Source organism: Misgurnus anguillicaudatus, chromosome 6 (genome assembly GCF_027580225.2).
Source record: "Misgurnus anguillicaudatus chromosome 6, ASM2758022v2, whole genome shotgun sequence".
Classification (NCBI taxonomy): domain Eukaryota; kingdom Metazoa; phylum Chordata; class Actinopteri; order Cypriniformes; family Cobitidae; genus Misgurnus; species Misgurnus anguillicaudatus.
In genome coordinates, this window is record NC_073342.2 from 13,063,424 (window position 1) to 13,077,720 (window position 14,297).

A 14,297-nucleotide genomic window follows, 5' to 3' on the forward strand; every position below is an offset into this window, starting at 1 on the left:
CAAGCTTCTGTCATGCTAACACATTGACCCCAGGGGATCTTATAAAAACTTTCCATTATTTTAAAATCGAGCAAGACCAAAACATTTTACAGCTGATCGCTGACAAAAAGTTCAGCGACGACGTCCCAAGTATGACAGCAGCAATGACAGTGTTCTTAATATGATAAAGTAAGTGTTTTGATTAATGCCATTAAATGTTTATTTTTTAAATCAGTGTATAGTCAACTAAATGAATATAACATGGCAAAGATGAAATGCATATTTATGTAATGATTCAATAGATTTATATCACTTTGAAAAACTTGTCATGGATTTATTGCATTTTGCGGAAATATATATATAACATCAGCGTAAAGAGCAGCGAGTCAATAAAAAAGCAACCCCACAACAATAACAGATGCAGTTGTCTGTGTCTTATAAATGTATTAAAGAAAACAATCTAGCGAAAAAGAAAAAAATAACATTAGCATTTATACTAACCTAGAGGTATTAGACAACAAACGGTAAAATCTAATCACATCTGAGACAAGTATAGGCATCTGAGATATACTCTCTGCAAAACAGTTGTTTTTAATGAACCCGAAGGTCCACGGGGCTCCTGCTCCATATACAGGGTTCATTTTTCACTGTATAGGGGACAACCAGAGCGCCTACCAATTATCTTGTTCTCATTATCTTATCTCTCCCCTCCTTTTTTCTGCTTTCCTTTAAACTCACATATTTTTCTTATGAACAAATAAGTCAATTCTACCACCAAACTTCACTTTCCAAAGAGCCCTCAGACTTTGAATATAGGAAACTTGTTTTTTACATTATTGAAGCACCTGAACATTAATGCTGCCTACGAAATTGCCTACTTATATACGGAAATCAGTAGGGGAGGCGAGTAGAGTGTCCGAATTTACATTATTTGAAAAACAATAGGCGAAAAAGTACCGGGATTATGTATTTATATGACACATATGTTTGTACGGTCTTGGTACTCCATCAATTCAGTATCTACTGTCACAGTATTTGGTTTACAGACACAGGGCAGGTGTCTCAGTATAAAGCCATGTTTACATAATTACACATGATTGGAGGTGTAATTTACACAGTTTTCCATTTTGGTGTTTGTAGGAAGGAAATTAACCATTTCTGATCCTCTGCGCAATTGGTGAGGTTCATTGTAATGATTCAGCAGAACGGTTTAACTTCCTGGGGTCCAAAAACGCAGCGCTGCGTTTTGACGTGTTTTCTCCTTATCATGGCAGAATCAACTTAAAATACTCCATCATTAATAATCATACACTTACGTGTTTGACATAATTTAAAACTGTGAAGGGTCTTCTTTAATTTGTGTACATTCACAATAACAAGAGATCTTTGTGTTTTTGTCAAATAAAGAAAATAAACAGGGTGCACATTCGGACATTTCTGTCTCCGCCAGCTGTCTCTCAAAACACGTTGCAAAAATCAATTGAAACTCTGTGAATACTCGTCACACAAACATGATACACATATCCAAAGAAAGCCTGAAATGTCTACTTTTAAACAAGCTAATCTTAATCGAAAACAAATATTGCCTGTTTATATAATCTGAATTGAAGTAAAGAGAGTAACATTTTTCCTGGCTGAGCTCATTATCTCTATTGCGGTCACGCCCACAGGCAGTACCCGCTGTTCACATGGTAATGAACAGACGAGCAGTTCAAACAATGACAAACAAAGCGTAGAGTTTTATCAGATTTAAAGACTTTACCGCATGTTTGGATGATAAACTTTATACACACACGTGAGGTATCTTCATTTATGTCTGGACATTGAGGAAGAAAAGCGTTTATCTTTAACATTAACGCTACCTAAGAAGAACAATGGAAGACACACTGGAGGAGGATATATTTCTGAAGTAAGTAACTTATTTATCGTCATTTATATTTGCTATCATGTAATATGCTTATGGCTTGTGCAATTCAGCCTACATAAGCGACCTCAGCAGACTGCAGGCTTCAGATTGAAAAACGTTCGCATTTTACATTTTCATATTGTTGTTTTTGGAGTGTGATCTACAAAACCTTGCGCAAACAGTTCTGTAAGTCTGTATGATTTACAGTATTTCAATGCAAGCTCACAGAGCAATGACCTTAACCCTTTTAGTAAAAAATAAAAACATTTTATTAAAAAACATTGCAAGTTTACCCCATATCTTTTTCTAAAAAGTCAAGGTTAGTTCACACACAAAAAAACACATGCACCCGCTTAAATGCTCTCAATTCTTCAAGTTAACCACCCCCCATGGCCTTTTATTCTGTAATGTCGGCACTGGGCTAAATATATCCCACCAATGTGAAGCAAGGCCAGGTCAGATTTTGAAGAATACACCTTCTCGTTTCTGTCACATCTTGCTGCCCTTCGCTCTCCATAAAACTTCTGAAAAGCCCACTTCAACTTTCCGAGCAAACGAAATCGTGTTAAGCGGGCGAGGGAGGTGACCTGCATTAAATTTCACATATTCTGTTAGGATACTTCGCTGGAGGGGATGTGCTTATGAGCGGCTGCTTCTTTAGCATAAACCGCGCTGACCTCGGCGTGCATAACAGGCTGTGTGTGTGCCAAAAACGAACTCCTAGCAACTAGAACGCCATGCGAAATGGGTCCAGAGCAGAACGCTGATGCTGTTAGCCTCAAATAAACAGAAGCGATCACGCTGGGGAGAAATAATCCGGCCCTTCGTCTCTCTTCCTCTCGCTTTCATTCTGTGCTGTCAAAGATCTGTGTTTGGTGTCTTTTGCTTTGCGTCTGGTGGGCAGGTGAGGTCTGGGAGGGCATTGGTATTAGGCGTGTAGTTGGATCTCTGGAGAGCGTGGTGGGTTTTAACTACCGGCTAAAGCTTCAGAGAGTGCAGATAAGAGGCTTGTCAGTGGGAGATCTATGGAAGTCTGCAGCCAGCAGCCCAAATATACAGTCACTCGGGACGCCTCTGCTGCTCTCAGATAACTTATCGGCTGAGCCAGGGACCTAGACTTTAGTAACACTAAACACACAAGCACCTACATACACACCAACCAAAGCTTAGGCCATGTCTTGGTAATGCCAATGACTTCCTCCTCATCACATCTTCTTCCCCATTTTCTTATCTTGTTTGCCTCCCTTTGTCTCTATTCTCACCACCTAACATCTAGTGTGCTCTTTGTGATGGTGCATTTGTAAATTTGCGTGCTGCTCATCTTTACCTGCGGCTCAGTGTGTAGTCGAACATGAACTCCACGATGGCCAGACAAAGATCTCTTCGCCACACCCCTATGCTGGAAATGATAGTAGTCCCCGAACACCTGTGGAGACACACACAATGAGAGGTGATATATTAGAAAATCCAATGCACAAGGTCATATATGCTCCACAGGGAAACACACTCATTAACTCCTGCACCTGCACACGGACCTGCCCATCTCTCTTTCCAACACACTTCACACAGACCCGCACATAAAGGCACAGCCGCATGAATTCATCTCCTGCGGTCCCAACACAATACCAGCGTCAGATCCAAAAACAAACATAGACATTCCCACACAGAGAAAAGTGAGAATGATAAAAGAATGATTTCTATTATGACACACGCATCCGTGATGTATTTCACTGACATGCTTTGCGTTACACCAAACGCGCATATCAAAAGGGTTAAGTATAAAATGTGTGGTGCAGAGCAAAAGGGGGTGGAAATGAAAAGAAACCGCGAGAGAGAGATCTGACTGCCGTTTCCATTAACTTTGATCCAAGGAACCTGTGATTTTGTTGTCATGTGTGTTTCAGCTCTGAAAACCAGCACATAAAAGGTAAAATTTTTACTGCTCCTGGACTGTCACGCACCACACGCTAATGTGTGGGTAGACACGGTGCTCTGCTGGGCAACTCGTGTGTACTTGTGTACTTGGTGTGTGTGTGAGAATACTTGGACAAAATCATGCCTCTATCATTACTCATCTTGTCTTTTTCCCAGCAGAACATGACGAGAAACTTGGACGTCTCAAACTTACAGAAATGTTCACCGTCTCCCGCAGGTGACGTCAATGAAGAAGTGCCTCATTGAATGGTTTCTGCACTGTATAGTAAAGTGTCCCATTCCTTTAAAATGACATTCATTTATCAAAAAGCTCCCCTGCTGGCCTCCTTTTTCCCCCGACACTTCACTTCAGACAGTTTCTCCGCTTTCTCTGCCGCCTCTGACTCAATATCCTTTGACTGTCTTCTTGTGATCAATAACTTGACCTCTACTGCCATTAGACACCTCTACCTGCAGAGATTGGTGTAAATGACATTCAAACAGACATTCGCCTGTAGTGAACTTTAAGACTTTTTAACTGCATGAGACGTGTTTTATTAAGATGTAAATTTATGCTCTAAAGGAAGGTAGATTTTAAAAAGCCGGATCAGCATTGCTTGGGATTCTGAGTAGCAGAGACTCAACTTACTGTTATTTAGATACAATCTGTGGTTAATGAGTGAAGAAGCACTAGCTCTGCATTGAATAAAATATTAAAGTTTATCAACTTAATGACTTATTACTGGGCTAAGAGCAATGCATTGTGGGATTTGCTACATTGTGAAGGTTGGTAGTTGCTTAACTTCTGAAACCGCTTTTGAGTTGGGGAGGCATCTACATATTTGCCTTAGAGGTTTTGTACTAGGGATGGGCATAATTAATCGACGATCGATAATTGATTGTTAGGAATTTCGTCGATTTCGTAATTTGTTATCAATTAATCAAATGCATTTTTTTATTTTACTCCTGTTTCACAAATACTCCGTATGCAGTGCGTTTGCGTATGTGTGCGGCGAATCCGTCAAGCACTCGTTGCAGTGCGCTGCTGACCGCTTATTCTGCATATAAAACGTTCATGTGATTGACACTTTCTGTGAACACTTTTCCGCATAAACAATAGAACAAAGCATCATTTTTTTTTTACAAAACAATATATTTTAGATATTATTTGACAGACTAGTAAGTGTGTATTAAGGATGTTTAAAATCTCTAGCCTGGTGGTCAGGATCTGAATGGATCAAATCAGCAGTTTTGCAATGCTTTATTTATCTCCACATATATCATAAATAAAAATAAGCAGAGTAACTTTGCAAGTCTACCCTTCCACATTATATATTTCCTACTATGTATGTATATGATTTCCAAATAATAAACGAGAGTATTCAACGACAAAAAGCGTCTCATATGGAAATAAATCCTCATATTATTATTTCTCAAAACTTTATGACAAAAATAAGCAACTGTATTCCTACAGTTATTCAAAGATGCACATTATTCCGCATATAATTTGAATATTATACAAAAGTATTCATATAACGGCACGTTTTATATGGCAAATAAATATCATCACATTAACATAACAGCATAATGAAATGAATAAACAGACAATGAAACAGGATTGAAATATAAATTGTATTATTATTACCGGAACAAGCAATATTGCTAAAATAATCTCTGAGGTAAATGCGTCAAAAACGCTGTTACCCGCACAATAAGTCTAAATGAGCAATACAAGTGAAAAAAGCATTATTAGGCCATGTCTCAAAACTTTATACGACAAAATATATTTAAACGAAATGTATACTTACAGTTATTCAAAGATGCACACATTATTCCATGTTACTCCCGTTTATAAGCACGTTTGTCTCTGGCCTCGCTCTGTTATGTAATAGATTGACAGGTGCGCATCTCCGTCTTTCAAACATATATAATTTTGTAATTACTACCTTAGGAAAATTAGCCATGATTTTATCATTGTGAAATTTTTTTTTTTTGCAGATTAAAAACGATTTGTATTTCCGCAATTTTACTACAAATACCATGGTTATGGTATTGTGGAGTTGGAGACCATAGTAAATGTCTACTGTTGTTTTACAACAAATAAAAACTAAAAGACTATGTTAGTATAATTATACAATGGTAAATGGGGCTCACAAAACGCACGCTGTTTCACACATACTCTGTATGCGGAATAAGTTAGCGCTGAGGTACCTGTGCATCCCGGTCAGTCTCCTAGGAGCGGCTGTTTTCGGCGGCGGCTGGACTGACGGTCACCATGGGTTGCGGTCCCGTCTGACCCCAAAACATGCTTTTATTTTTTAAAAAAAATCAGTAGACTGGTGCAGAAGTTTTATGCGAGTTACTAAAGTTAGTTATTTTTCACGAGGCTTTAAGTAGCCTAATTTGTTATAGCCTAATGTTAGGAAGGCTAATATCTTGCACTTTCTTCTGGCTTGAATAATTTTGAGTTACATTTTGACGAAACCTTTCAGATCTAAGTATTATTTTTTTTGTTTAATTTAATGTTAAACATGAATCTGTTTTTTTTTTATTTGGAACTAATAATGAGGTCTCTGTTTAAGAACTCTGGCTCGCAGCTGCAGGTTCCGCTGCTTTAGAGCACCGCACATGCACGCTCATATATGTTTGAAACATAGTTTAACTGTCTGCCACAAGTTGATCTTGTAATAAAGGTCTCATCGAGGAAAAACACGCTGTATATTTGTATTCATTGCATTTTTTAAGTATAAAAGTTAAATAACAAATTTTATTATAAAAATATTAATGATTAATCGATAGTCGATCGTTAATTCTCCCGACGATCGACAAAGAAAACTTAATCGAATGCCCATCCCTATTTTGTACCAAAAAATATCACTGCTCTGTTCAAAGTTTTTAAAGATATCCACAATCAAATGTCACAGATTTCAATATGAACAAATCTTTCAACAAATTCTTAAAATAGGAAATTATATGAGCAATGCAATCCACATTTATTTTAATAGCTCTATATATTTAATGCTTGTGCTGGAAATGAATCATCAACGTCACGGTCAAAGAAATGAAATTTTATATGATTTGGTTTAAGTCTAAATTGAATATGAGGAGGAAAATATACTGAGTACCACAAAATAATTAGGGGTGGGTTGATGACACTTTTCCATTACCGATCCGATTACGATACCTGAATTCTGAGTATCATCCGATACCGATCCTGGGTGTGTTAATTTTAACACATTGTTTTGTGGTTAACTATTTAAAACAAATTATGTGTCATATTGTGTTGATTTTGAGTTATAGAAAATAAAAGGGACACAAAGTGTGTTGTTCCAAAAATAACACAAAGATGTGTTAAGTTAAGGACAACACACTAGATGTATTATCCTTAACACGAGATGTGTTATTTTAACACATTCGTTTTAAGAGTGTATATGCTAGTGTATTGCGTTCATCCAGCGGTTTACTGCGACTTTTTAATCCAATATTTAAAATATGGGTATTGTTTGTGTGTCTTGTGTGTGTATGACACGTTTAATTCACTGCTACTCCAGTGTATTAACTCCGCAATACCACACTAGGGGTGACCACGAATAGTCGAAGATTCGATGCATTGATAGGAGAAGCCTGATTCGACTATATCTCACAGTCGAATCGTCGCAGATGTGTTATGAAATGAGGATCCTTTAATTTTGGCGTATATGGGTGCACTGTGCACAAATCTGATTTTACATATAACAGCTTTCTCCCAATATATTACAGCATATTATTATAATTCTGCAAATAATATGTGAAGTATCAGCTTTCAATAAATATTTTTAAAATGCGTTAATAAATCCAGCAACCCCTGTGACCGGGCTACACGTCCATAAGAGGTTCCTATGTTAATAAACCATTGACCCTTTGTTTCTACATTTAAAAGAAAAAGCTGGCAATTTTGGCTATACGTTCATTCTTTTAATAATTTCTTTATTTTATTTTATTTATAAATCACTCTGGGTTATCTGATTTATCTATTTGGCTTGTGTTTTGTTTTCGTGCACTTGAGGCATTTTGCACATTTGTTCTACACTACTTCTGACCTTATTTTATTTAAAAAAATGTATTTATTATAAACGTAAATTCTGATCTAATTTAAGTCTGTACATTTTGGATTGCTTTTTGTTGTATAGATTTTGCACTATTGCGTGCTGGCCATGTTTGCGCATGCAATTTAGCCGAACGTGCTGGGTGCGCTTCGTCTCATATTTAGAGGTTCATCAAACTAAACATTAAAAAACGGATGTTTTCGACGGGTATAAGTTTTTAAAATGTATTACAGTGGTTATCTTGTCAAAAGTTAAACTACAAAACAGGTAAGCCGTTTCTTTAAATTTCGGTGATGAAACGGAAAATATCTGCACCGAACCTATATTTATGCCTGACACGACTGTCTTTCTTGTGATTTAATATTATGGTTGGTGTTCACTTTCAAATGATAGAAAAGAGATTCCTGAAATAAATAATATCATCAGTTGTTTCTGTATCTAAAGTGAATGGAGATGATCAAAGTGAAAGCAAGCAGGTATTTCTGTGCTAAATAATAACGCGTAGTGTCTATAAAATCATTAATTTCAGTGTTTTTATGAATTGAATATAAAGCTTATAATTTGCAGTAACAATCACAAATTATTTGTCATTTCTCATTTGTCGTTTTTTTTTTTGTCATGACCGCTTTGACGCGCTTAATCTCCAAATTAAATAAAAACACTGAATTAGCCGAGGTTTCCAAGGCAGGATCACTTTTGTTATATTTTTAGGAATTTAAACATTTAAAATGTTATGAGAAATAATTAAACAAATGTTGCCTTACATTTATAAAAATATATAAATGCATCGTCAGTTTTGTCTTCGTTCATCACTTGAAAGACAGTTTTGGTCACTTAATCAGAAACTTGTTTATGTGTGCTGCTTGTGAAAGAAAATAAAAGTTACCAATGTGTACCTGGTCTGACCCCCTCCCAACCCAGGCACACACACATAGATGATTCGACTATCGGTCGACTATGAAAAGATTCGACAATTCTGATTCGAATATGTAAATCCTTAGTCGAGGACAGCCCTATACCACACCATTCAGTTTTTGTGACCTTAACTCTTTCCCCGCCATTGACGAGATATCTCGTCAATCAAGAGTCATTATCCACCAGGTGGCGCCCTTCCGCAACTTTTTAAACCCGGAAGTCACAAAAATGGAATTATCTCTGCTTTTTGCTCAAAATGTGGTGTTTTTGCAGAAACCTACCCATATTCAAAAGCTGATTACAAAAGAACTACTGAAGGTAGGATGAAACTTTTTTTGTTTTTTGAAAGCAGAGGGTCTGTTCTTTCATTTGGTATATTGTATGTTTATATATTTGAAGAAGAACATTTTCTGGAAGGCATTAAACTTTTGTAAAAACCATGAAAAACGCTGGCACTGGCTGGCAACTTTTTTTAAAAACGCTGGCGGTGAAAGAGTTAAATATCTTCATATATGCATGTGTTTTTCACATAAAGCTGTCAAACATATTATGAAGACTTTGAATAGTGTATAAAATGTTTTTAAATTAGTCTGAATTTTCTATAGCATGACAGTAACAACAACGAGTAACGCACAGTATCGGATTTGGATCGACCCCGTTAGTCCGATACTCGTTTCAGGAATCCCAAGTATTGGATCAGCCTACCCTATAAATAATACCAAGTAAATAAATAGATATTACACTGGTGGCTAGGTTATTTTTGACCAATAATGGGCAAATATTGGACAGAACACATGCTGGGTTAAAAATGACCTCATGCTGGGTTAAAAATAACCCAATATTGGATTGTTGCTGTGCATCCATGGATAATAATAACCCAACAGTTAGGTTTAAACAACCCAGCACTGGGTCAATTTTAACCCAACAGTGTTTTCTTTCCAAAATTTACCCATTATGTGTCAAAAATAACCCAGTCATTTTTAGTGTGTACATTTCTATTTTGATGTGTTTGTTGCCTGCATGTAAAAAAACATGCATGTAAAAAAACATGCAACTGGAAAAAGCTTATATATAAGGAATAAATGTAATTGTAATTCAATTTACATTTGACTTATGAACTGCTTTTTTAATGAATATGTCAACTCAAAAGTGTTTGAAAAACTACTTATAAATTCCCTTACAGCAGTTACAGATCTAGAATCTGATGTGCAAAAGTCGGCCATCATCTCACTTTTACATTTGTTGTTTTTGCAATCGTATAGTGACTGTTTATAATAAAATATCTCTTTCATTTGTATGCAGTATTAAAAACAAAATAAAATCATAAGCTATAATGTGAAATATTTAGTGTGAGCTCCTCTTACACTAGAGCAACAGTAGAAACCTGCAGGCGCTTTTAAAGCTAAATGAAATGATAGCCTAATTTCAAATTTTAATCTAATGACTTTAGGACTTCAATCTCCTTAAAATAGTTCTTATAAAATAATTTTTGTTTTGCCATTTTGCTCTGAAACCTGTTTTTGTTTTACATTTTATCTTGAAGTCCCCATGTAGTTGATAATTGTATCACTTGAAACGCATCTTTGAGCATGATAATAGTAAAAGGTTTTCCTATGACAGCATGCTTTAAAACACCTTGAATGTAACTCTTCACCCTTGCCTCAGTTATTATACGTGGATGTGTGTGAATATGCAAATTAGTCCCCGCCTCCAGATATTTTCACCATATGTAAATAAATGCTACATTCGTCAGTTTAAGGGACATTACTGTCTCGTTTACACATTATGCATATGAAAGCTACGCATTTGCAGCACTAATTGGTTTAGCACGTGTTATTGCATTAACACTGCACATGTGTTAAACCAGCTGTCCTGCGATTGTTACAGCAGTCTATGCACCATCCATACATATCTTTAGCTCAAATCACTCAACTGTGATGATGTGATTGGTTACATGTTTGTGACATAGGAAACCGAGGCAATTTTAAACTGCGCTTTTGATACTCAGCAATGGTATGTTGAATGATGCATTTGCACATGGTTTGTCTTAAAGCATATTACACCAAAATAAAAAAAATTATTTTCACCTCAGTGGGCTTTAAATAAAGAGAGCAAAAAATAAATATGGATGGTCATTTAAACTTTACTAAAACAACAAAGCTGATGGTGACCTGATGCGCGGGTAGATTACATACAAAATCAATGCAAAGACGCAAATAGACGCGACTTGCATGGGGAGATGTGAATGACGCGAACTGGATGCTGCAATTGCCGAAATTTACCTCAAACACGTCTTTACGCAAGTTGAGAATATTAAACTAAAGCTAAAAATTTGCATGGCACAAAGCTTAATCCCGCGAGTAATTTAGAGCGAGGAATGCAATGCTTTGCGTTTGGTGTGTATGCAGCATAAGACTTGCCGTATATGACAACACTTGTAATGAAAGATACACAATCTTGTCGACATATAGCACCAGTGCGCTCGCGGCGACCCAAGTTCGATTCCCGGCTCTGTGGTCCCGGCTCTGTGGTCCTATATATATATATATATATATAAAAAAGAAAGATCCACAATCTCTCACAAAAAGGTTTTGTTTTATTGATTTTTAATTCAGTTTTTGTAGAGCAGAATTGTTGTACACAGTCTTTCTGAGATCTAGTTCAAACTGAATGGGGTCTGTAGGGGTCCTGTGGCATGTTTTGTACTGGGATGAGGGTCTTTTGATATCAGCTGCTAGCTTCAGCTGTTTAAATCACATCACACCGTATGTGCCATCAGATGAGTCACAGTACTAACACAAACTTACATTATTCCCTCTCTCCCTCTCTCTTTTATTATGTTCTTTGAATTACGAGATTCTGTCTCATTCATTTACACTCAGGTTTTAATACAAACACTGTTTGTATATGCATGTTTGTGAGTCTAAACTTGCATGTGTGAAAGAGAGACAGGCCCAGATGAAGATGAAAAGAGAAGAGTAAGTTAAAACCTAACCTTGATCTACAGAAGAAGTGAAAAGCGAACATCATTCCTCTTTTTGGCCTAATTGTATAATTCATGAACTCATCTGAGATCTGAAAGAAGTCATTTACTGCTCTCTGTGACATTACTGGACATGACACATACACTGAGAGACGTTTCTTTTATTAGAAGATGTTAAGATGGTGAGGATGTTTTTAATGGACAATGCACTGAAGCACAACACAGTCTAATAGAGAGGAATTTTTTGGTCTGTTAGTTTTGTGTCTCTAATTCCTGGACTTACACTACAGCACATTTTATATGTCTCCCTTATATAAAACATCAGAATTAATTAATCATCTGATTAGCAGAGACTTAATGACTTTAACTGTGTGTGTTAAATAAAGTCATCCAACATATGTAGTGCTAAGGAGGCTCTGGAATCAAGGCTCAACAATAAGGACCGCCTGATGGCCCTGGGCCAGCGTGAATGATGTTTGGACCAGTTGAGATGATTGTCACTTGCCTGTTCGGGCCATTGCTGCCTTGTCACAAAAGTTTATCATCTGCAGGCGTTTAATGCCTTTCTAATTTAAATATTCAAGCAAAAAAGACACAACAGAGATTTCACTGATACGTTTCCAACCATTTTCCATTTTCACGTGAGTTTGGGGTTAGAACGACTTTCTGTAACATAAAATGACATCCTAACTACATATTACTCAGAACAAAACTGACACGATGGCGAAAGCTCGGAAGACCAAATCATATCCACAAGGAAATGTTTTTCGTGTTGTTACAGTAACACTTCGTTTACAGTTTTGGGCTGCTCAGCCTGGATTAGCACACAACGTGTCCGATTCGTGAACTGACTCCTTTGAACCGATTTGTTTGATTAAATGGTTGAAACAACAGATTTGTCCAACATTGAACTCACAAGACGTCACTGTCAGCACAATCAGTCACTCATTGCGCCCCAGAAATGAGAAAGTAAATGTGTTTAGTAAGATTTGCCCTAAATAACAGTCTAAAATAAAAAACTTAGACGTTTACTGTGTTAACTTTATGATGATTAAATAATTTATCAGGTCTACCAAAGAAGGATTTTATCCTACAAAGGCATAAAAGCCATGGTAAAAAAACTGATTAAGAACAAAAAATGATGACAGCAGAGTGTCAGCTAATATCTGTGTCTAATAAATGCATGGTGTGGAGGAGGTTTAAAACTCTTCAGAAATATCAGTCATCATTTTTTTAAATACTTTGGCTTAAATAGTGACATTTTTGCATTAAAAATATATGCCAATGATGAGGACATTATGATTATTATGTACAAATAGAAAATCGGCCAAACATATTGGTCAAGAAAATCGGCATCATATATCGGCCATCGGCTGACCTGATTTCTAAATATCGGAATCGGCATCGACCTGAGAAAAAACCATATCAGCCTCTTAGGACCTCTAATCCTAACCCAAATCCAACTCTAACCCTAACGTCAGGTGACAATTGTTTATCCGGAAAAAATAGTATAAACCAATAGTTAAAGTGACATCCTAACCCAAACCCCAAATCTAACCCCAAACCCATGCGGAAATGGTTTAAAAATAGGAAAAATTATTGAGTAACCAATACGTGAAACTGACACGGAAAAGAAAGTCTGTGGTACATTGAAAAATGCGGACATCCGTGACAATGACACGGATAAATGAGCAAAATATTCTGTGACCATACCATGACACTTTGTGATATCATATTGCAAGTTTCATGTGTGTGCATATCCAAAGCACGCATTTAAGGCCAAAGTATAGTCCTTTTTTTACGTGTACGCCAGGGTGTCTGTACCATGTGCGTGATTTTGTTATCAGAAGGTTGCGCATGCGCCTACAGGAGAATGTGGCATGTAGCCGAGGAGATGCATTGCATTTTGTCGCAATGAGCATGTGTCATAGACTGTAAAAAAAGATGGACGACGTGACATAGCCTCCCTCCATTGTAATGAATTGAAGCCAAAAATGTCCGACCATGGTCGCCACCATGTTACGTAAAAACGTCAGTTTGGAGCCAAGGCATGCGCAGAAGGAATCGTCCGTGGAGCCAGATCGAGGCGGTGCCGCAATATCAAACTTCCGCCCAAACCCTCGCGGGACCAATTTAACCACGCCAATCATAACAACACGCCCCCTTTCTATAGCATTAAATTACTAGCTGAAATTAAACTTATCACAAAAATGAACACTTGAACATATATCAGTGTGATAACTAGGGCTGGGTATTGATTCAGATGTTCCAGATCGATTTGACATCACGCAAGGCAAAAAAGAGGCTCACATCTAGTGAAGAAGACTAGTAATTAGATTAAGGTTAATCTCATTTTCAATGTTTGTGGAAATAAATATGAAAGAAAAAAATTTATTCTGCTCTTTGAGAATCAATTTTGAATCGACCACGTTTCAAAAAATGATTAATTGAAAAATCTATTTTTTGCCCAGCCCTAGTGATAAAAACTACTTGAAAGGACCAAAACCATCTTTCG

The 14,297-nt window shown here is 36.8% G+C and overlaps 1 protein-coding gene across 3 annotated transcripts in view; it reads right to left on the reverse strand.

Annotated features, from left to right (window-relative positions):
* furinb (furin (paired basic amino acid cleaving enzyme) b) overlaps positions 1-14,297 on the reverse strand; it is a 208,944-nt gene that overhangs the window by 118,276 nt on the left and 76,371 nt on the right. For all 3 annotated transcript variants that reach the window (XR_012370017.1, XM_073868537.1, XM_073868536.1), the window contains exon 3: positions 3,213-3,311. Coding sequence is in view for 2 of the 3 variants with exons in the window: in XM_073868537.1 (XP_073724638.1) it covers positions 3,213-3,311 (99 nt within the window). In the remaining variant the exon portion in view is untranslated. The remainder of the gene's footprint in view (positions 1-3,212; positions 3,312-14,297) is intronic.